Here is a 25,076-nt window from a genome sequence, read left to right as displayed (position 1 = left end):
AGCTATGCACTCTATACATCCATAAACATATATACCTCGCCAACGCTTGCAACACCACTGTAACTCGTAAGAATTATAACCAATTTAGTAAGTCATATTGAAATTCATTGTGGCAATTGAAGAGTTAAGTGATTAAATTAATCTATCAATATATATATAATACATCCAATACATGCAATGCTAGGGCACAAATCCAAGACTTCCATCCAGATCTTACACTCTGCTCCTTACTTCAGGTTTAAAAAGGTGATCCTTACAAGCAAGATCAGCTTGGACAGATCTGGTAACTAATATTTCATTATATATGAATGTTTATTTTTCTAGATACTTTTAATTTCAATGTTTTCCAATGGGTTTGGGTTTTGCCACCAATACAAGAAATGATTGAGACCAGATTTGTCTAACTCCCAAGTAAAATGAAATTGCTGGCTCAGTGCCCGGTAACATACAAACCACATCCTAATATATTGCAAAAAGATCTGCCAGGATACTTGTGACAATACAAAAACTAATGGCTAAATATAGTTTACTATATATCCCTTAAAATCAATATTAAGTTCAAACCATGCTACACCGCAGTGTTAAATACCTATTCAAAGCACATCACATCACAAGAGACCCATTACATGCAACATTGCAAATAAAGAAAAGATGCGAATGAATTAATTTATAATGCCATAGGATAAATTCAAATCAGTTCCAGCTCAAGGAGTTAGAAATAAGCCAACCTTACAGCGAGTGTTTTTTTCAAAGAGAAAGTACTAATAAGTAAAATAACATCAGTCTTTGGATTACTGAAAGGCAACCGAATGTTTTCTGTTCTCCCATGCAATTGGACTTACAGAAGAGGAACATGGCCAAACAGTTCTGTTAACCTGCACAAAGAAACAGTTCTTATAAAGTAAGCTAAATTGTCTTGCATTTGTCACCTCAATCGTAAAGTATTTAAGACTTTGCGCACACATAGCCAATATCAGACTGGCATCCGCAATATTACCTGTTGGGTAGGCTGATTCTCTTGATAGCATAGTTACAGTCGTCAACTTTATTTCTGGCTTCGAAGACCACACCAAACCCTCCACGACCGAGACACTGAACAGGCTCAAAGTCAGTAAGGTATCTGTGAACACAAGTAAAATCCTTATTTACTTAATAGCATTAATACAGTTTCAGACAGATGTTCTAGTTAATCACAACTATATCCCTGAAAAACATGTACAGATGAAAAGCACTTCGATATTGCTGCCGGAAGGAAGGTGAACGGAATAAACAATTGTTAAGCTTGTGTAACACACACAACCTAATTTGGCATTAGGAAAGACTATACCAGATGTTTAGTTAGCCTTGGGCATGAACAACTGGGTGGTAGTAAAGTAGGGTCTAACACAAGAAATCAAGCCTAAAATTTGATTTGATTTATACATTTATAAAGCGCACAAATGCCCAGGTGCATCTTGGCACTACAGACAGGTGGGCAAAGTAAGGTTGCCAATATGCTGTACATATCATGTTAATTGGAAAAGAGCCAAGATTTTAGCGCCTTTCTGAAGGATAGCAGCTTAGGGCTGCTCTGTAGGGCGACCTGGAGTAGGTTCCAGGTCTTCACTGACCCCGTCAGAAACCTTCTTCCGCCCCAGCGTGCTTTCTTGAATCTCGGTGTTTGCAGAAGTTTGCTGTGTGCGGCTCTTAGACTTCTAGACTGCACATACCATTTCAAATGAGTCCTCAGGAATTGAGGTCCGGCACCTGGTAGTGCTTTGAAGGCTAGGCACTGAGATTTAAACTTAATGCTTTTATCCACTGGGAGCCAGTGAAGGGCTCTTAAACAGTGGGAGACTGGCTGAAACCTAGGAATATCCAATACTAATCTGGCTGCCGCATTTCGAAGATGCTGAAACCTTTGTAGACGCTGAGATTGGATCCCCACGTACAGGGGGTCGCCGTAGTCCAACCTGGACAAGGCTAATGCTGTACCCAGTGTTTTTAGGAAGTCAGGTGGATGAAAGGGTGGATTTCCCTGATCATTTTTAGGATGAAGCAAATGGTTGAGGAGAGGGTATTGATCTGATTGTTGAATGTTAGCTTATCGTCAATGATGAATCCTAGATTTTTTTACCTTGAGCACTGGGCTGGGCAATCACCCAGACTGGAGGGCCACCATCTTGGTGACCAAAAGGATGAATCAGAGCACAACAGCAGGACCTCCGTCTTTCCGCCGTTCAGTTTTAGGCAGTTGGACCGCATCCACAGGTTTACCTGTGGCCTGCAGCTGTTGAAACAGTCAGCTATCTCTTCCCTTGCCCCGTGTCCAGTATCGCTCTTAGTTCTTCTGCAACCATGACCAGTGCTGTAACCATGACCAGAGCTGTATCAGTTCCATGCCCCTCCCGGAACCTGTACTGTGAGGGATCTAAGAGGTCCCTGGTGGTAATAAATGCAATGAGCTGTGCATTAAGTATTTTCTCCAGCCGCAAATGGTAGTCTGGAGATGGGTCGATAGCTGCTGGGATCAGTAGGGTCGAGAATCTTTTTTTTTTTTAAGAGTGGAAGGATTGATCCTATTTTCCAGGCATTGGGGAAAATGCCTGACTGAATTATCCCATTGAATACTACACCTAATTGTTCACTTAATATTTCAAGAATCAGGTGTACTTTTGGAGGACAGGGTTCTACAGGGGCCCCTGATTTTTTACAACGTGAATGATCAGTTCTAACGAAGGGTGGGGGAGGAGAGAGGCAAATTGGAAGAAATAGAATCTGTGAATGCTGTAGTGTTCTCAGGGATGGAGTCAACGTTGTCCCTAAAGGATTAATACACCGTCTCAACTTGTTCCCTGAACGACTGTCCCAGTATGTTGCAGAATTCAGCTTTCCGTCCTAGGTGGCTCTAGTAGTTTAGCTAATCTTTTAACTGGTGAAAAGAGCTCCTTGCTAGAATTTCTTGCCTGAAGGACTTTTGATGAAAAGTATTTACTTTTTTCTTCCAATATCAGTTTCTTATAGTCTGCCAAAGATTATGCATACTTAGTTTTTTCTATGGGGTCGTAGTTTGCTCTCCACTGTCTTTCAGCCCTTCTACAGGTTTGTTTTTGTACTCTTAGCTTATCAGGGAACCATGGGTCGGATGGATTTTTCCACGTGGAGAGGAAGCTCTTGGGGCTAAAAGATCTACTGCTGTTTTGATCCAAGTGGAAGGCCTATGTACAGCAGTGTTAGTGGTGGGCTTAGCTTTGAGCAGAGTAGCGACGCTTGTAGAGTGAAGGGGTTGATATGACACCCGTCCCGGCAATCGACTGAGACTGGTGGGTTTGAAGATCTTGAAATGTGCTGATCCGTACTTAGTGTAAACATTATGGCTTTATGGTCTGATAATGGGATGGGTAACACTTCTGAAACTTTAAAGGAAAGATTGGATGTAAAAATACCACCTAGGGTGTGCCCTGCGACATGAGTATTGTGCTTGACGATCTATGACAGGGAAAAACGAGCCATCGTATCGACTAGTGAGGCTGTATCATGATCCGCCTGTTTTTCTAAGTGATAGTTGAAGTCTCCTAATATTGTAAAATCAGACACATCTATACTAGTTTCTAAAAAAGGGCTAATGGCATTCACAAAGAAGGTTTTAAATAAAACCAGAGTGACTCAACAATAAGATGATATGGCTTGTAATTACTTCTGCAACAATTTGTGGTATTTAAAACAATCAGGGCAAAATAAAAAGTACGTGTGGTATTTTTTTTATATATTTTTTTTTCCATTCAGTGAAAATACATGTTGGCCATTTACATGCTTTAACAGCAACTGCACTAAGACAGACATTTTCACATTTATTACTACAGTGCAAAGGTCACATTATAACCGATTACCACAGTATAACAGAACTAAACTGAGAAAAAACACCTTGTATAGCTTCACAGATTGCATGTAAAATGTTGTTATGCAGGGGAACAGTACTCCTAATAGATACAGTCTTTGTGATTTTGCATTACTGCACAAATGTAAGCCCTGGCATTCTGGATTCTGGATGAATATCATATGAGAGTGGAGAAGTGTGGCTCACTGGTTAGAGGAGGCATACCCTGAAGCAGAGGTCAGACCCGGGACCAGGGTTCAATTCCTGACAAGGCAGGGTCTTGAGCCCAATTGTCCACGTACTCGACAATTCTCGCTTCGGTGCCCACTCTAATCACGGGTTCACACTCTGCAACTCTGGGCATTAAGCTTGCTTAATCTCCACAACGGCCCCCTGCGGCGGGATGCCTGGCTTTCACCTTGGGGATGCCCAGTACGGGTTATCTCACAGGGAAAAGCCAGGACGGGTTCCCAATGCAAGCGCTGAGATGCCCAAGGGTAAGTCGAGCGCTATATAAGAACACACATACATATGTTAAAACAAGTGCACATGAACAGATATCATGGCATGAATTATAGATGCAGAGCATAATATTTACTAACCTTGTCAAGGACGGGCCATCAGGATGAGGATATACATATACATACATATATATATATAGATACATACACATACATATAAATAATCTCTAAACTCTGGACTGGCTGCCTTACTTCCTGACATGCGTGAGAAGAGAGGGAAGTAATTTATGTGTACACTGGCAGACTATCGAGAACCCCCACATTGTCAAGCCCCCGACATTCATAGCTGGGAGTCAGTTTGTCGCGAGTTCTACATAGAATATATATTACATCAATGCATTTCTTGGAGATGCTTGCAATTCAAACGACGCAATTGCGTAATTAATAATATACACACCACAGATGACAAAATGCACTGTCAAATTCATTCAGTATCTCTAATTAAAGAGTGGGACCCAAAATACCAAAGGGGTAGGGTTCCAAAAGACAATCTGTCACAGAATAAAGTCCCCTTTGGAACAATTTATAAGCAGTCAGACACACTTACACATAGCGCCTTACTAATTGGTACATTCTTCCAAATATGAGCAATACTAAAAGATGATGCGAAAATAGTCAGAAATCATAAAAAGTACACAATTTAATATTTTAAAAAAAACATTTACATTAAAAAAGGATAAACCATATATCCTGATACAGTATATGCAGATAATGATCACCAGGTGGGAACAAAAACAACACAATAGTTAAAAGATAAAACAGGGATACTAGGATATAATTTCAGTAAATCATGTTCCAATTTTGTAATTTATATCTATCCAATTGGAAAAGTTGTACAATCCAATGATTTAGTGTATCCCAATACACAAGGGCATCATTGTGTATTGGGATACACTAAATCATTGGATTGTACAACTTTTCCAATTGGATAGATATACATTACAAAATTGGAAAAAACTCCAACAGTGTCTCTAATAGACTTAGAAGACAGAGTTACACACCATTCACACATTTGAATCTGGACCCCCCATAAAACAGGTAACCATGTTACAAATGCTATAATTCCGTTAGTGGAAGTACTTAATGATAACAAGCATGGTTTCACATTGACACGTTATTGTCACTATTATACCTTAATTAAAACTGCAGTCAATAAGCGATAAGCATGTGTGGGATGCTGAGCTGTGATTGATGTGCGGGTCAGGCAGATATACTGGGTGTGTCTGATACATTATTTTGCAATTCGTCCAAAGGAAAAAAAATATCTTTGGTGGGTTAAATGTCTACATGACCAACAACTCTAGTTAATGAGCTCTAGAGGTTCTTTCAATGCCTATTTTCTTTGTTAAATGCACAGTGAATCCTGCTCCTTTTGAACCTCATTGTCCTTTCTTTCGTTCAAAGCCAGGGTTTCTTACCTTGACACATATCCGGATACTTTATATTCATTCCAGTTGTTATCTCTTAACTCTCCACTAGATGAGTCGTATTTACTGTCAGTCTGGCACTGGGTCTCAGACTCCTTCCGCTGCTGAAAAAGGAATATTAAAATATCAGGGTAAACTATATGATCACCTTTATATCTTACATTTTACATTTATAACTATTCAGTACTCTTAGTAGTGTTTAAATCCCCAAATGAAAAGAATGACTTCTATAAAGGTTACAAATGCCTATTTACACGGCATAAATAACTTTTGTTTTTTAATAGTGATAAGTCTAGAAATACAAAACTATTCTGCGTAAGATTACAAAAAGTGTTTTTAACATTCTGGTCTAAGGGAATACATCATCACCCACAGACAATAGACTGTAGGTAGATTTTATCTGTTAGTTGTTTTGGTTTTACCATGCTGATAAAAAAAGATTTCACGGTCTCAGTATTGAAAGAGTGGGGAGAGGAAGTTGTAGTATACGTCACTCATTCTGCTTTCCACAATCGATACCAAGAGAAACATCACAAATATATGTGGTTTAATGCAAATTGATGCTTGGGAAGAAATGTAATACCTTGCTCTATAATTTTATTTTCGGAAAAAGGACAAACTACATATGTCAAACATTCTAACAAAACATACCAAGCTCACAACAGCAAACTACATTTCCAAACATAAAACTGGAATTTGAACAGTTACAAGCAGAAGAGCAAATCTGCCCCACGATCCAAGTCGAAGACAAGTCGGCTACATTAAGTTACCTAATTCTGCCTCCACTCCACCCGCAGATGCCGCTAGCCTCCACATGTCATGTCTCTAGCATTTGCCGGACCTGAGAATTAAGGGCCACTTGGGATTATCACCTATAACAGACTCTAGTGCTGTGTGTCCACAGTTCTGGGGGCAGTTCCTAGCACTGTGATTGCAGCCATGTTGGGAGGTCACTTATAAATGCTGCTTCTTGTAGCACCCATTTCTTTGTATTTCCCTGGATGATCTGAAATTTGCACAGATTATATACTAAAACTAGATGTAGGTAAACATGATCAAAGTTTGAACTACTTATGGCAGCACTGTGTGTCAGGAACACTGCGCTGCCTCAGTCCACGTTATATCATCAGTGTGTGTGTAGTAGGGCTACACTGATGCTGTACCTGCGCCTTGTATGTGAGGGTAGTTTCTATTGCTTCTACCTGTGTATTTAGGTAGCACCCTACAAGTCCTTTACAAGGCATGCCTGAGGAATGCAGGGACAGTTGTTTTGCACTGTTGGTATGTACTCCGCATTTGGAGGGAGAATTGTTTGTTACAAAGGATGGAAATGGGCGGTAAGAGCTACAAATGATAGCTGCTGAAGACCACTAGGAGTAGCCAACAGGATTTACAACCAATTGTAATGTAAGAGGGAACGCTCCCTGGCCACTGGAGTGGTACAGTTTTCTGTGATTGACTGACAGTGTGTGGACCAAACTTCAGTTCCCCAAAGCACCTCATACTGCACTGAGGTAGAGAATGTACAGAAAGAGAAAGCACTCACAAGCTTCAAGTGAGTGAACATAGGATTGAGTTCTGACCAGTAGAGCTTGGATGGAACCCAGGAATATGTCAGATGTTTTGCCTATTTTGTACTACTGCAGCACCTTGTCTGTTGAAGAATTAAAGCAATCATTTCCCTCAAACAGCTTCCTGATTCAACCCATGATGTCCAGGTCTTTAGCAACCTTGATCAATCATTTTGTTTGCAGACGGCGAGCATGAAGATGTGTGTTTCCTGGACATTCTTGGCGATAGAGTCAAGAGTCGACTGCCGTAACTGAATCAGCCCGCCTGAAAGGGAGAGCAAGAGCACAGAAATCATCTCCCAGTACTCCAAGATATTTGGGAAACTTGTCCATGCGGGATGACTACACATTTCCCCATGAAGGAAGATGCCATCAAAACCACAATCTGTGATAGTGGACCCCAGAAACTAAGACTGCGTCATGTTTAGGAGCTCTGTATTTCTTGACCAGAAACTTCAAAATACCAGGATTAGAGTTCCTCAACCTCCAGCATCCAAAGAGGCAGAACTCGGAGCATAATGCCATCATCCTTCAGTGCTTTTTAAAAGAACTAAGGTAGACCTCATTGCTGAAGTTACATACTCTACATCTTTTCCACATCTTTTCCACAATCGCTGGAATTGGCCTTGAGAGTGGAGTTGGAGATGTATTAACAGGAGCATCCTTGAGGTTCAATGGACCCACCGGAGAGATCAGCCAGGGCCAGATATTAGGAAAAGCTTTGAAAGGATCAGAGATATCTGTATGAAAACCAGTGTTAACACTAAATCTCTGGCCTTTTGTTGACACACAAACATCCATGAAAATGTTTCATAGGAGAAGATAAATGACCAACTGAAAAAGCCAAGTCATTGGTCATTTGAGGCTGACATCTCTAGATCACCGTGTTCTCTGGCTAGATTCCCCTTGGAATATTCTCTTCGGGACAAAGCCAGTTATCAGAGCCGTGTACCAATGGATTTCCATGGAGGCGGACCATGGACACTGGTTAGGTAATTCCTGTCTCAAAACAATTGGGTGGGCCACGACTGTTGTGACCAAGTTCGAAGAAGAGAAATAGATGGGCGTCAAACACAACTCCGTTCCAATGACTGGGTATTTAACAGCATCACAGGTGCAAATGATTTCACTGCCTTCGCTCTCTCAGCAACCAAAGATACCAGGTCCGAGACCACCGGCCAATAAGAAGCAGAATGATGCTAGGCTAATCTGAATAAATGGAAGGATACCCAATGGTCTACTTCTACATATGAGGGCAGCCTGCAAGTGGGAAGGATGGGGGAACTAGGATAAGATGTGTCGCTACGCCAGTATCTTAAGAGATATTGTTGCTGTGTACAATTTAAGATGAGAAATTTAAATCTTGCTTTATTTTATTCAAGATAAAATACAATATTTCCAGAAGCACAGGGTTACTTTCGCTCGGCATTTATAAAACATGATCCGTCACAGATGTAAGTGCCATAGTTGCACAAACAGCATACACATGCAGAGGATGCCTGATCCCCTGGCAGGATAGACTGACAGCTACTGCAGCATGCTTGTATAAAGATGCATATAGCTTGGACCCAGAATATAGAGGCAGAAGCAGTCCGAGACTAAGACAGAAATATTCAAGCACTGGCACAGGTCATTTGCTCTTGCATTGGCAAGCTGGTGCAATAGTTGCATTTTATTTTAAGCATATGACACAAAAACAAAGATCAGAAAGGAAATACAATACATTACAAGGGCTAACCATGGTGGGTGGCCATGTGCTTGCAGTACAAATTTTAAATTGAAAAAAACAATTGGATATATACTTTCAATACAACAGTGCAAGGGCGTCCTAAAGCCAGGAGTACTCAGAAGACGTACTGAAGTCCTTCTTTATTTGTGTGCACACTGTAGGAAAATATGATTAAGGTCACAAAGAAAAGTCACTATAAGCTTTGTTTTACTGTAATCTGAAACATAGCTTCAACCAGGCTTCTCCAACAAGTAGCTTGCGAGCCACTGGTAACTCTCCAGCTACTAGTAAGTAGCTCTTCTGTGTGCAGCCCAACCCAGTAAATTAAAAGCTTTTGCATGGTTCAAACAACAGGTCTATACAAAATGAAAAGCATGCATCCAGACACTAATGTTTGTATTTTTAGAAGTAATTGGCTAATGTTTGGAGAAAAATGGCTGAATTTCAACTTGAATTTCCACTTCAACCACTGATTTGGGTGTAACACTAAACATATGTTATTTCAATGTCAAGATGCTTTAACTGTGATTTTACCCTTTACCAATACACGTTAAGTTATGTTTAAAGCTGTTATTTGAGTGATAAATTATGCAGCATTGAGGAGACTTATAAGACCTTCAATTCGGGGACATTGCAACTACGGCTGTTTTGTAGTACCATATAGACTTATTTCAAACTGATGAAGCCTTCTTTTTTTTTTTTTTACTTTACTACTGACAAACCTTCCTGATGCACTGAGCTGATTACTGCTAATAATACTGCATGGGGTGACCACTAATCTAATCTTGTCTGCTGTGGTGACTATTACAACGCTATTCATATTAGTAGCGCTGGATTATTTTCGTTGGACATAAGTAGCTCTCTCGTATAGAAACGGTTGGAGACCCATGGTTTAAACCACACTGGTAAACATTTAAAAGTATTTAACAATGAAAAATATACTGCATGAAAGAAAAAAGCACTGTGCCAAACCTAAAAAAAACAAAACAGGCTTTGGAGAAACCAATAATACTTATGCATTTGCAAGGTGTAGTAATATTTAAGATTCTTTATATTTGTTTATTGTAATACGTGCTGCAGAAATAAAAGAGAAAACCCCCCAAACATTCTGTCCCCCAAAAGTGTGGCCACAATATCCTTGAAATAAAAAACTTTAATTTTAAAAATACATTCACTGATGTGGCGTTTTACTAGTTATATTTTAATGGCAAGCCTTTCAGTGGTTCCAACCAATTTGGTATCATCATTTAAAAGGAGACAGGAAGATATCACCACATAGCTAATCACTCAAACCGCAAGTATCTACAACATTAAATTGTCACTTAAACATGTTTTAACCGCAACTTTAAAAAGCAGACAAAAAACACATCACCCATCAAACTGGACTACCAAAGTACATACAAAAAATACAGCCAGTCTGTAAAAGCTCATATAAAAAATAAATACAGTAAAGCAGTACACTTGCTTGAACCTGCTTTATTACTGAAGATTAAAAACCCTTTTTTGGGGGGGCGGGGGGGGGGTGAGGGGGTATGAACAATTTGCACGTGCTTTATGTAATCATTTCAAGTGAAGGGGGAAAAGTGGACTGATCCACTTCTTCATAGTGTATGCTGTGGTGGGTTTGATAAAATTTGAATAATAATTTAATAGACCAAAGGGTGAATGAAGCCTGCTGACCAAAAGCTCCTCTCTGTATGTATTTTGTGAAATTGTAGGAAAAACAATAGTCTGACAGACCATTAAAGCTAACTAAAAGGCCAGACCTAACAAGAGGCAGAGCAGCGAAATGCTGGGATACAACAACTAAGTGAGAAAAACAGAAAATGAAACTGGATATGGATGTTTCTGACATCTGCAACCATGTAATTTGCCACACAAGGCTCTGAGAAACAGTATCTAGACATCGCCACAAGATGGCAGCATACACGTGTGTCGCTCAGGACATAGTGCCTCATAGGGATCATTCATTAATCAGTACTGAGTGGCAGTGTGGAAAAAAATTATTGAAAACGCAGCATTGCAGAAACTAGTCCCCAATAGGCTTGAAATATTTTAATGGTATGCAGCTTCTTTAGGTCAGTCATTAGCCAAAAGCTTTTTATTTTACTGAACTTATAAGCATATAATAAGCTTATTTAAAAGAGTGTTCAAGTCTTTGTCTGTTGTTGTGTTTATAGCATCACTTTTTTCTGCTGCCCTCTACAGCAGGGAGCAATGGGCCAGCCCCCTTCGGCCACTGGCTAACTTCACAGAGCAGCTTCACACACACCAGTTCCCTTCAGTATCAGGGCTCAGAATAGCAGTATGTTTTGTGAGGACCAAAAATATTTTAGCTTTTAGCCCAATGGCTGGTTTATTTTTATTTTTTTCATTTTTAAGGGCCTGGTATTTCCTCAAAAACAAAATTTTACAGACACCATGATAAAAATAAAGAAGCATTGACAGGCCCAAAAGCCTCGTCGCTAATAGCAGACGTTGTCAGTGCTCGTTTAAACATTGCAGTGCTTCGCCTTTATAAGGTATTTACTTTCTCCAAAAAAAAGTGTTTGAGGGTTTGTTTCTTTAATTGCAAATAAGGAGAACTTTGCGAGAACTTAAAAACTGTATGTTAAAGGATAAGGTGGTAATCCAAAAGAAAACGTTACTTCGCTTCCGTAATACTCTTTCTGGTGGATACTCTAGTTAAGTGCAGATTCCTCAACTTTAGAATATCTTTTCAGATGTTAGATTGGATCCTGAAATGCTCCTAGGGGTGCTCCTGTGAGTGGTCATGTGGCACCTGCGGCTTCTTGTTGACTTTGTTTCATTCCGGAAGTGACGGAGCTAAGCGCCACCCCTTTGTGCCAATGGCAGCTTCCTTGATTTGACTCTTTCTGCATCCTTGCACACAGAGCATGAAACAATCGGTGGTATCAATGTGCTAATCTTAAATGAATCCGCAGTTAGATAAAGAAGCCACTACAGAGTTACCGAAAGTAAATAACGTGCTCTTCTAATGGGCACTTCTTTCTTCAGATTTCTCACCCTCAGAACAGATACTCACGCAGTACACCCCACCCCAACCCCCAAGGTTGAGGGTCTGTTGTGTGGGCTCAAATTGGCTTTTTCAAAGTCCTGCAGGACCGAACTGGTGAAATATCCTTCATTTCAGACCTGGCCGTCAAGGCTGTAGTGATACGTGGATATGTGCACTGATGACCTGGTTGCAGCCTGGGCGATGACAAAAGCAGGCACTCTGCATGCCACTGCAGCGGTAGCCGCCTTGGCCCTTGTGGAAGAGTTGTGGCGCAACGGCCAGGGTGACCGACTCTGGAACCTGGGTGCTCATGGTTGAATCCCCGGCACCGGCGGCAGATCAGCCCAGCACCATGTGACTCTGGGCAATAGCTCCCTTAATCTTCCCGACGGCCCCCAGGGCCTTGACACCTGCGGGTAATTGTTTGCGCTTTACAAATACTGGACATTTACATAAGCCCTAAGACCTTCTGGAAGGTGCTTCTTGGTCAAAGCATAGTATCGTAATGCACCTTGACAAAGTTTGTTTCTGCACCGTCTTACTTTACTCTGCCCCCAAGAATCCCACAAAACATTGTTCATTCACCAGATGGTCCTGATACAAATGATGGGAAAGCTGGAGGCTGTTTTGGGGTGCCGTCGATGGAGTCGCTCCTCCTCTATTGAGGGGTGAGGCGAAGTAAAGAATGTTGGGAGGATGATGGATTCTCCAACGTGAAAGAGACTCAACTTTTAACAAAAAAGGTCAGCCTCGTGTTACAACTAGTTTGTTCAGGATAAAAGGTGGTGCAGGGCGGCTGCACCTAGATAGCATGGAGTTCACTCACGCATCAGTGAGTTCGAGGCTATCACAGCGATCGCAGTGAGGAAGACAGTCGTGAGTGTCAGAAGACGCAACAAGCAGCTGTGCATTGGCTCGAAGGGAGTGCACATGAAGATCGTTGGAAACAAATGAAGATCTCAGTGAGCATCATCAACGGTTTGGGTGGGAACATATGCATCAAACCTTTAATAAACCGTAGAGCAAGTTTCTTCAATAGGGACAGTTGGTACGGCATACGCAAAAAAGGCTGACGGGTTGATAAACACCCATTAATCATGCCCACTGCAAAGCATTGCTGGGCCAAAGACAAAAGAAAGAAACAAATCATCAGATAGTTGGCTTGCAAACGGTCTGTGTTGCTACTCTACACCAGGCCACAGATTTGTCCCACTACCGGTTGTAAATGGACTTCGTATATGGGTGCCTGGCAGCAAGGATGACATCCACAACCTCCTGTAGTTGATCATTCGCAATTACCACCACGCAATCTGCACACATAGAGATTTAAGCGCTTGGATACCCTTGAGTGATTAGTGCACTATACAAATCAACATATCTCAACCGGTGTAGATTAAGCCAGTTTGGGTTCAGAACTCGGGCCTGGTGCTGAGATAGACGATCCTCCCAACTTGGTAGCCTAATAGGAGGACGGATGCTACTGTCCATAAGTTCTGGGAACCACACTCTCCTGGCCAAATTCGAAACTACTCTGATGACTGAGCCCGGCTGTTCCTGATCTTCTTCAGAACTCTGGTCAGGAGAGGCAGAAGCACAAAGATTCTCATGCACAAGAGACACAAGATCCCATGCATGATTCCATGCACAATTCCCTTGCTCCACTGTAGCCTGAATGCATCTCTTAGAGTGCTTTCCTGGAAAATTCAAGGCACAGAAGTGCCTGCGGGGAAAAGATGCAGCAAAGATTCTCTCACGGTCAGAAGATGCTCTGCACCACCTTGTGGTGCAACTGCCATTCATGAATAGCAAATGCAAAACGAACAATTGATAGACAGAAAGCAGAACAATGTCATACATTCACCCCAGTACAGAGATCTGGGCCTAAATCAATAGTTGTTTTGCTCACCATGCCATTCCAGTTTGGACCCAGCCATATACAAATCAGTCTTGACCCTGTGCCAATGGAAACAGTCCAGCCCGAACTGCCAGGCCAGGTCTTCACTGGACGGAAAACAAGCATCCTAGGACCGGTTTCGGGCTTTCAGCCCTCATCTGCCAGGATAGCTGGACTCCAGTGGCATGGAGAGCACAGGACCCACGTCTGGGCATATCCTTGTGTTTGCTTTGTTCGCCCTAAGTTGGCAGGGCATGCCCAGACGTGAGTCCCTTTCTCACTTTGGCACTGGATTCAAGCTAGCCTGGCTGATGAGCGCTGTTAGCCTGAAACCGGTCCCAGGATGCTGGTTTACGGTCCAGGGAAGACATTGCTTGGCAGTTCGGGAAGGACTGTTCCCATGAGGCTCAGGGTCAAGGCTGATTTGCATATGGCTGTGTCTGAACTGGGGTGGCGAGGTGAGCAAAAGAACGATGATGGATTCAACCCAAATCTGTGACTGGGGGCGAGTGTCTGAACATTTTCAGCACTCCGCCCATCATCTCCTTGGGTTTGCTTCATGACAGCAAGGCATCACTAGCTGAGTTTGCCAGCCCGGGCCCACATGGTCCATGATCAGAGAGATTCCCCGACGCTCTAGCCAAATCCAGAGACACAGCACTTTTGAGCACAGGACCCCTGTCTGCCCGGCTTGTTGCAGTATCACCTGGAAGTTGTGTTCTCCGTGAGAACCTGCACCAGCCTTCCCTTTATGGATGGCAGGAAGGCCTTCAATGCCAGTGGATGATCAGCAGATCCAACACATTTATATGCCCACTTTATGTCTCATATTTGATGCATCTTCGAATTAGGTACACTGGGTTCCTGCTAACCAGGCCCCTAGTGTCAGTGTTCTTTCCCCAAAACAAGACAAATGGTGACTTGATCCCAAGGTGACCAGGTCTTTAGCACCTCTAAGTCCCTTGAAAGTGATACCTCTGGTACCTAGATTATAGGTACTAAAGAGGGTCCCCAAGAGCTGCAACATATCGTTTGCCACTCTAAGAAACCTAGCACCAAAGTCATACATACTCCCCCTGCAGGCTGCATGACACAGTGCTCTAAAAGTGAAAATTGGACATGGCACACAATTGTGTGCCATGTCCCCTAACGCTGCAAGTAAGTCACCAGCCTTACAAGGCAGGGTGCATTATATTACATGTGAGGACATATGCGCATGAGGATATATGCCCCTGTTCTGGCCAGTTCAATTACTGACAGAACAACTGAACAGGAAAGCCATCTTAAGGTATGTACTTGGCACTGGCCAAAACGAATTTCCCAGCTACATAATGGCTTCACTGAATCCTATGGTGTTGGGTATCAAACACCTTGTATTAATAACCCCACACGGATTCCAGTGATGGATTTATTACTACATGCACCCAGGGGTTACCTTAGATGTACCCACTAGCCTTCTTGTGATACTCATGGGTGACTACGCGCTCTATAAAAACCTTAAATAAATAAATAAATAATTGTGTGCTGACTGACTGGTCCAGTCCACCCTGCGACCACAGACGAGTTTCTGACCCCTTAGGAGATGAGATCCTTGTTCTCACAGGACTGAAACAATGCCTGCTCTGGGGAGAGATATTGCCACCTCCTCCTCCTCCAGGAAGGCTGGTACATCAGTATATCAAGGTAGGAGGCTTCAAAGGCCTCTGCCACTTTTGGTAGGCGACCCAAGGCTTCTCCAGACAGGATAGATGCCACCCTCTGGCACCAGGACAGGTGGGAAAACTAGCTACGCTTGAGGTGTGTTGCACTGCCAGGCTGTGCACACCTCTAGGGTGAACAGCCTAAAGTTACACAAAGTTGAGAATCCCGCCATCTTGTGTATGGTGGAAAAAGGAATTCTGGGGCAGGGTGATGCCCCCTCTCCAAAGTAAGTGGTCATTTAGGGGTTGTAGTGGCCCAACGGGAAAATAGCCCATTGGCTACTACTTCTCCCTCCCCTAAGTATTAAGGAGATCCCCTGATGCCAGGACTTCAGATTTCATCTGACAAAAAGAAGAAGTGGACCAAGAAGACTGCTGACGAGAGGAGGAGCCAAGATGGCGACCGGAGCAGACGCTTGAGCTCCCGGCTCCGTCGGTCTCTGGTTCCGCGATGATATCCTGCCTGATATCCTGCTCGCTCCTGGCGGTGAAACGTGTGCGAAGATGAGCTGATTAATCCTGTGCAATCTTGAGATCCCAGCTTGCCCGGATACCGGTGATACTCGAGGAGGTGTTCCCCGCCCTGGACCCTCGCCCCTCGCCGGCCCCTGGAGACTCCGCAACTACCGGATCTGCCGACACCATTCCAGGCTGAGTGCATACCGAGGTCTGCCGCCAGCTGGGTCCCGCTGGTGGGGGCCGACAGACTGATGTACCCAGCGCCTGGAACATGAGGGCTGTGAGGTAAGCCCCGGGGGAACGAGTCTCCTGCTTCGATCTGGTGGAGCGCGCTGGGGGAGGTTCGGCGATCCGGCTCGCCTTGGGCTGCCGGCTCCTTCTTCTGTTATCTAACCTGCAGCACAACAGCCTTACGGGACGGGCGCTTGGCTTTCCGCGATCTTTGTGGCGACATTGACTGGAAGGGAGCTTGTCTTTGCTGCAGACCCCCCTCCCCCCCCGCGGCCATTTTACCGTCCTGCGGCAATCATGACCTTACCGGATTGCCCGCGGTTGGAGGGAGAGGACCCGGTTCTGCCCGCAGATTGTTTGGATCTCCCAGCGTCGAGCGCCAGCTCTACAGTGCCGACTCGGCTCATTGTCAATGCGGGGACGCAGCCTCCACCATCCTTAGGCTCCGTTTTGGCCGCCCTACGAGATCTCCATTCGCAAGTGCGTAGTGGCCTCCGGGCACTATGTGAGCAGTTCGACTCAATGTTATTTGCTGCGGGTCGGGAGCGCAACATTTGTGTCCCGCAAAGTGTGGATTTGTCTTTGCCGTCACGTGGAGATACAGTGGCTATAGGTGGATGTGATACATTGTTGTCTGCAACTGATTTCACCGGCGCCTATGGCCAGCTGCTCGCCCATTCTGCTGCCGATACTTTGTTTCCCTCTCCTTCGAAGCTTGAATCATTGTTGCCTGCACTATCGAGCCTGAAGAGGAATCCGGCTGCGCAACTCGTGGCTCCCTCGAGGGCTCATTCACTGTGGTTTTCGCCTCATCCTCTGCTGAACTTTTGTGCTCTGGAAGCCCTGTTGGGACTATGTGAAGTGGACAAAGGGATTTCTACAGATGGTCGGCGGCCATTTTATTCTCCTGACTCATCTTCTTCTTCTGGGCGGCCATATTGTCTTTGTGTGCAAGGGATGCGGGGCCTTCATATGGGAGCTGGTTTTGTCTTACACCCACGATCGGGCCAGGGTTAGGCTGTTTAATAGTGCTACTGCTTCATGGGTTGGCGGGACTGGAACTGGATGGGGTCTGCATTAGGTTGGGTCAGGGCGGGGTTCTATTCACGCTGTTGGTTGCTTGGCTGGTTGGACCGGGATTGAGAGTGGTACATACTTGTTTACGTCGCACACGATATATTGACTTTCCCCTAATTGTTTCTGTGCTAATGCCTGACTCTTAGTAGTCGTAAATAGAGTGGGGATAGTGTTCCTGACTGAAGAGCTGGGACGGTTTGGTTTGGCTCCTCCTCCCGCTCCCCTGGTAGTTTTTTGGGAGTCGCAGATTAGAAGGGTCTAGTCTCACTCTCTATATCTCAGAGTGTATATTTTTATTATTTTCTTCTTTTTCCTTCTTCCTTCCTTTTACTTTTACTGCATTTCGGGTTCTTTATGGGGCGACAGGCACATTGTCGGGGGGGGGTAGGCCGTAGCCTCCGCATTGGTGTAGGGTGGGGGGGTAGATTTTATTTCTCTTATTTAGTTTCTATGGGCCTTTTTCTCACTTTTCTGCGCTTTCTTGTACTGTTTTCCTTTCTGGGCCTGTGATAGAGAATGGTTGGGAGTGGGTAGCACTGGGAGTGGCACGATTCTGGTTTCTGTCGTCTGCTTTGTCATTCTATTGTACTGCTACTCTGGTGCGATATTCATGCAATTGCTGCCATTATTAATGCTGCCTACTCATGTGGGAACTACTATACGGACTCGGATCTCTTTTGCCTTTATCCTTCATTGACTTTTGTTAATTCGAAAAAAAAATTTAAAATTAACCTTTATTTCTCCTTCCCCCTGACGACGTGATTTTCCAATATACATGTTGTTATGTGCTATTGTATCGCCTGACATCATTGGGGGACTGTATTGTTGACACCTGCGCTCAAAAGTCTTGTGGCCGGCCGGATGGTTGTAGGCCCGTATTTGTCTTTCTGCACCATGCGCAATAAAGGTTTTCAAAAATTTAAAAAAAAAAAAAGAAGACTGCTGACCCAAGAACAGAGGAACACAACTGACTTGGTGCCAAACCTGCCAGTCTGCCTGCTGAACCCGACCCTTGTGGAATAACTGACTAGTCCTGCCGCTGTGCCGACTCCAAGAAACCTAGAGAGCTGCCAGCGCTTCGCCAATTGCCAGAAAAACTCTCTTAGTGTAGAGGAGCTACTCCCCTGCAGCCGCATGCACCAAAGAAGCAAGGTCCGATTTACAGTCTGGCTGCCCACGGGAATTTCCGACGCTGCAGCCGCCCAGTAAGAGGTCACCCTGCTCCTACAGATCAGATCCGTCCTCCCTCCAAGTGTGCGGACGCCAGGACCGAAGGAAGCTACGCAGTGTCAATACCTGGGATACCGGGCCTCTTGGCACAACCAAAGCTTGTTGTGTCCAGTCCGGACACCAACTCTGCGGAAAACCAACCTGCTTATCGAGGAACTTCAGGGACAGAGAGACCCACAGTGAGAGTGGCCCAGCTGTCCTATTTGCCCCCTTGTGCAGAAACCAAATAATAAGAGTGAGTACATAATAACCACCACCCAACACCCAACACCTCAAAGCACCTCAGCAACCGCGCCCAATTCCAAAGGAGGTGATGGTGGCCTGGGGTCCTGAGACCCACATGAGTCGAGCCCATATTTGATTTCCAGTCACCGCCTGCAGTCTCTTTCTGCAGGCCCCCTCCAACTGTGAGTGACTCCAGCACCAAAGAAGACGCCAAAAGACACCACTTCACCCGAGTCCCACAGCCTGAGGAGAAGAGGACCAACGGTGATCCTACGTGCCTGAGCACCTCAAGGGTCGAGCCCACCTTTGGGTTCCCCCAGACTGGCACCCAGTCCCAGCTTGCAGCCTCTTCTGACCGGACCATTCCCCGTTTAAGTGAATGGGGTACCCGATGCCATAACACACCTCTGCACTAGGACACCCCAGACCCTCCCGAGGTGATCTGTTGGTGTGGTCTTGGACCTAGCCCCATACACACCTGAAGTCCAGAAGAACAGTCCTGTAAGTTGCTGTTATGTGCCCAAATGCAGTGTAAGTGTTTGCCCCATAGGATAACATTACCGCTTCCAAAACCTGCACTGACAACTTTTAAAAACTGTACAAATTACTTACCTGATTCTGATGATCTTGGTATATAAATTCATATAAAGTTATGTGTTGTTTTTATAAATTGGTGTTGGGTTTACTCATTGAGTGCGTCTCACTTACTGCCTTTGTGTGTGCAATAAATGCTTAGCACTACCCTCTAATATGCCAAACTGCTCACCCACACTACCACAAAAGAGCATTTGGGGTGTCATTTGTGCCTCTGTAGACTGATTGGGGTTTTCCTGGACGTTTTACACAGTGTACCTCTTTTTAATCCACTATATTATGATCCAGCATCCTCCAGAGACTAACTTCCAATGGAGACCAGAGGCCACTCATCGCCACCTCTGCTGGACGGCCTTCCAAGCCCAGCAGGGAAGTGTCCGCGCTCAATTCCGAAGCAGGAGGGTCTGAAGCTGGCGAGGATGCGGTTCAGCAAATCCAATGCAGATATTCAGTATCCGACTTACCCTGACCAGGATTGTGGTTTCTGTGCACACCTCTGCCAACCAGAAACCCAATTTCTGAGAAGTTGTGCGCAGCCAAGGGCAAATAAAAGCTGCTTGAAAGCTAATGCTGCAAGGGAGGAGGACTAGGACTACTGGTGCCCCTGGTGACCAGCACTTTGTCAGCCTGATAGATGTCCCTGGCCATTAAAGGGCTGAGGTGCTGCTGTGAGGGTGAGGGGCCTGGCGTTGTCTATTGCCAAACTTCTGGAGAGATGGAAACTGATGAGGGAATGGCAAGCAAGACTCATTAGGCCTAAAGAGCTCACCATGGCTGGCTTTCTTGAAGGTCTCCTGGAAGGGATCAGCTTTTTTTCACAAAAAAAGGCAGATCCATGAAACAGTATATCCACAAGGGATGCCTACACATCTCCAAAACAGCCAGTGGATCTCATCCACAAGTGGCGACGGAGCACCACACTAGTGCCGACTGCTCACCCCAAACAATTTGTACCATTACATTAAAATACATATTTGGCTGAATCCTTGTCATCTGGACTACTTTGAGCCAAGAAGGCCTGGATCGCTTACGGGATTGCTAGCAAAATCGCAATGGCCATGTTCCACAGGGCATGAGTATAATAGCTCAGTAGACAACTGGCATTGACCGACCTTAAGGATAGGCTGGCCGAAGAGAACGTTTCCTGAGCGCCTCAATCCGACTCCCTATCAGGGAAGAAGGGCTGGCTGTGGGGAATTAATTAGGATTCACCTTGCTGGTGAATGCTTGGACAACTAAACTCTCAGGAGTAGGATGGAGCGTAAGAAAATCAGGGTCACCATACATTGGGGTGTGGCATCTGGCCACCTCTTTACTGATGTGCAACAGCATGGTTTCGCCCACGTGCCCATAAAGATGTTGATTAGGGTGCACTGAACATAGTAGGGGCTCAGGAGAACATGTCTTAGGGTGAAGAACTTCAGTAAGCACAATTGCTCTAACCTCAAGATAAGGAGGTTGCAAATCTAGGTCCTTAGCAGCACATCTGATAACGACAGCAAAGGTAGCTCCTTTGCGGGGGAACAAACCCTGCTTAAGGGTAAGGATTAAACTCAATGGCCTCTCTTAACTCCATTTATAAACTGTCATCATCATAATGTGGGGGGTAAATTATCACCACTGTTGTCTCAAAGTGGAGGGAAGCTCTGGTCAGACATGAACCAAAAAAGATGGCGGAGCAACTAAGAATGGCTCTGCAAGTGTTTTGTCTGAATCACAATGTATCTAAACCGGGTTTAAATGCATTCAGTTAAAGTTAGTAAGGTATTACAAAAATATTTCTCGCTTTGCATTGCAGTTTCCCTCTTAAAGACAGTCCAGACAGGATTCCAAAGATGTATACAGCCAATGTAAATATTGAGTAATGACTGACCCCTACCACCACTACATTTGTCTGAATATATTCATAATGGCTTAAAGCCAAGTGCACGTGTAAAGTAGTTAAAGTGAATCATTCTTCAATGAATTCAAGAATGGCAACCTGCATTCAAAAGGCTAGCAAACTTTTAAACAGTTCAAAGAATAAACTTTTTTTTTTTTTTTAAATGTTAAGCCCTTTTAAATGTGTTTTTTTACCAAGATAGTTAAGCATTTATCATTAAGGGACTGACCAAGGATATTCTAAATCAAACTTCTTGAATAAGCTATTTTCTCATGTAACCAATTTATTTACACAACAGACAGAAACATACATTAGATTCTATATGTTGGCATTGAACATTGTTGTACATAGCAAGACCGCTCAAATGAAATGGAATAATAAACCTTTTACCAAAGTTACGTCACTGTTCTAAAGGCATACTCACTCTGGCATCCAGTGGATGTGGGTGGAAGAGCTTGCGCACAATGTAGGTCGTAGCAGTAATGCAGAACAGAATGGTGCCTATGATTTCTTTCCACCAGTGCAGAAGCAGGACCGGATCTTTTTTGCGAATGTTCTTATAATTTGGATTTTCGAGAATCCCAACAGTGATCTGTGTGCCACGTTTGTTTCGCTCTCTCTTGTAATACGGTAGATAGTAACCATTATCTTAAACAGGAAAAGGAGAATAGATTAACAGCAATACTAACAATATGTATATTTAAGAGATTAGATTTGGCAATTTAAAATTAATACAGACATCAACACGTGTGATTCCAGTGTGAAGAGCAGAATGTCAAATAACATATATATCACCAAAGGGTGTGCTCCCTTGCATTCTCATGGTTGGATAAAGCAGCAAAAACAATTTTAAACAAGCTATTTGTTTCTAACAAGGGCTCTTAGATCAAAGTCAGCGATCATTCAAAATTCACTATCAAGTTTGTCAGGATAACGAACTTGTAAGCATCGACAATTCCATCATGATGTTTGTTCTTTGAGCATCTACGAGTCGCGTTGAACAATTAAGCTTTTCCTTGTGGGCAGCATTTTCCCGTTAGATCATCAAGTCTCGTCTAATATAAGGACGAATTCTACATTTTATGTGCTATTTCCTACAGGTATGATGTGTGTTCATCAGTCCTAATTCCAAACAAGCCATATCCCAAGTTTGGAGAGTGTGTTTAGGCCACACACAGATTTAATCTAAAACCGATCATAACAATGACCAAGGCAATCTAACCTCCTGATTGAGACGCACTGGCCAGAAAAGCTTTATTACTTTACAAACATTTGTTAGGATTTCATGATGCAAAGTTGAATGGCACTTCTGAAGAATTGTGCCATTCCATAATAAAGAGAGATGAACCCACTGGAATCATTTTGTACACATAGAACATTCAGTTTGGCGTTCCAATCGGTGGAGGGAGGGGTTGTCGATAAACATAAACAGGGTACTCTAACAGATTGTACAGGGTTTTTTTTTAGTTATATCCCTTGTGTGGAATTACTGATTCAAATAATTATGTTCTCCCATCATCATCCTTGTTTCCATATCCTTCCAATTGTTAGGGAAACTCTAAAAACGAGTTAATTCTGTCTCCAGAACATTCTGATGCCATTGCAAGACCATGGTCCACAGTTCCCCTTTTCTAGCCTCTTTATATTACGGAGGCAGAGTTAAAGTATTAAATTACTCTGTCTGCACTTCTGACAGAGCATTTTTCCCAAGCTCCTAGTAGGTTGTAAACACCCAAAAGGTGAGCGTGAAAAGAAACACCTTAAAATTATTTATTTCTTTTATTAATTTTAACATTTCTAAAGCGCATGGTTACGCCATCTGGCATGTCCCCGCGCTAAGCAGACTCACAATTAGGACCTACATTAGGCACTTCAGCTATAATTTGCCAACGAATGCAATCTTAAGATTCTCCTATACTTTAGTATGCGGAGGAAAATAGCCAGGTTTTTAGCTTCTTCCTAAATTGGCCTTCGCCTGGTTCCATTCTTATGGTTTCTGGGAGCCCATTCCAGTATTCTGCTGCAAGATAGCTGAACGACCGGGCCCCCATTCTCGCGCTCTCTATTCTCGGAACTTTCACTAGTGACCTACCTTCTGATCGTAAATTGCGCCCTGGGACATATTGAGAAATTAGGGGGTGCAGGTAGCGGGGACCTTTTTATGCAAGTATTTTGTGGCAATAGCGCATAGACTTAAAAAGGACCATTTCTTCCACCGGCAACCAGTGCAGTTCTTTCAGAGCTTTCCTTGTGGATGCTCTTCTAGGGAGATTCAGTATAAGCCGTGCAGCTGCATTCTGCACCACCTGTAATTTGGCTCGCCCCCTTTTGGGAGCTCCTAAAAACAGTACATTACCATAGACCAAATGTGATGTTACCAAAGCATGCACTATGGTTTTCCTTGCATTTGGTGGTAAGAGGTCCAAAATTTTCCTCAGGATTTTAAGGATTCCAAAGCATTTGCCCACTACCCTTCGAATCGGAGTCTCCAAGGACAGTTTAGGGTCAAACATGACTCCGTCGGTACTTGTCCCAAAGTTTCTGGCCACCATGCAGAAGACCATTTACTCGGTGCATTGCCTACTATCATAACCTCAGTTTTATCACTATTCAATTATAGGCATTGATCGGACATCCATCCTGCTACCTCTTCTAGGCACCTGGTGAAATTCGGTGCTTTCATTTTATTGTTTCCAAATAATGTCACAATTAACTGAGTATCATCAGCGTATGATACGATGGTGACTTGATGTTTTTCCACTAATTCTGCCAGTGGTTCCACATATAGGTTGAATAGCGTGGGACTCAAAATTGACCCTTGAGGGACTCCCTGAGGCAACATGATACTCTTAGAAAGTTGTAACTGCTGTAACACTTGGAAACTTCGTAGCAATAGGACGGACAGATTGAGAAGGTATACTGCTCAAATATGTTCACGGTCTTAAGTCTCTGCCAATTAAATGTGAAAAATGCAGACATAAAAGCGATTCAAGCATTGTCAAAATAACACAACTTTCATAACCAGCAAAACCAAGTAAATAAGGCTGACTGCAAGAAAATTGCCCTCACGTTATTTAAATGTTATTTAAACCACCCTCCCATTAACATGCGTGACACTGCTTAAGTTAATAATATTTCCTAGAAACACAACAAAACTATTAGCAGAATTCTTTAGGTATCCCACTAGAACTACTAAATGGACAAATATTGACTGTAGATTGTAAATCTTCTCAGACTTATCAAAAGCTTGCAGTAGACAAACGACAACAAGAAGACATTAAACATGGGATTGGTATGAAGGAGGAGTCATTACAACATGCATGGAATGTAGTCGGTTCTCTTAAGACTAAGTGGTAGGGTGGGAAAAGACCGTAGATCTTTAGAAAGGCATACAGGCAAAATGTTGTGTAAATGAGTTTTTTCGATCCATCTTGGCCGTCTCAAAACTTGTACTGTTGTGGATAATGGACTGTTTTGTAATAAATGTAGCTCTTTTAAAGCATTAGTTGCACAATTGTTACCTTTGAGGATCTTATTGGGTAAAAGGTTAGTTTTGAGACTGCAAAATGGATCTAGCCCTGATGCCTGGGCTACACCACAAAACCTGGCCCTGTGCACAAATATTCAGTAATCCTAATGTGGGTGTACAGACAGGATAGAA

At 43.6% G+C, this 25,076-nt stretch overlaps 1 protein-coding gene across 1 annotated transcript in view; it reads right to left on the bottom strand.

Moving 5' to 3' along the window:
- Nucleotides 1–25,076, bottom strand: part of EIF2AK3 (eukaryotic translation initiation factor 2 alpha kinase 3) — a 137,740-nt gene that overhangs the window by 15,610 nt on the left and 97,054 nt on the right. The window contains exons 9-11 of the mRNA XM_086964429.1: nucleotides 21,840–22,063; nucleotides 5,796–5,908; nucleotides 998–1,120 (exon numbers count right to left, since the gene is read on the bottom strand). Of these exons, the coding sequence (XP_086820555.1) occupies nucleotides 998–1,120; nucleotides 5,796–5,908; nucleotides 21,840–22,063 (460 nt within the window). The remainder of the gene's footprint in view (nucleotides 1–997; nucleotides 1,121–5,795; nucleotides 5,909–21,839; nucleotides 22,064–25,076) is intronic.

Source organism: Lissotriton vulgaris, chromosome 3_2 (genome assembly GCF_964263255.1).
Source record: "Lissotriton vulgaris chromosome 3_2, aLisVul1.2, whole genome shotgun sequence".
NCBI lineage: Eukaryota > Metazoa > Chordata > Amphibia > Caudata > Salamandridae > Lissotriton > Lissotriton vulgaris.
This window is presented reverse-complemented; position numbering and strand designations above follow the sequence as displayed.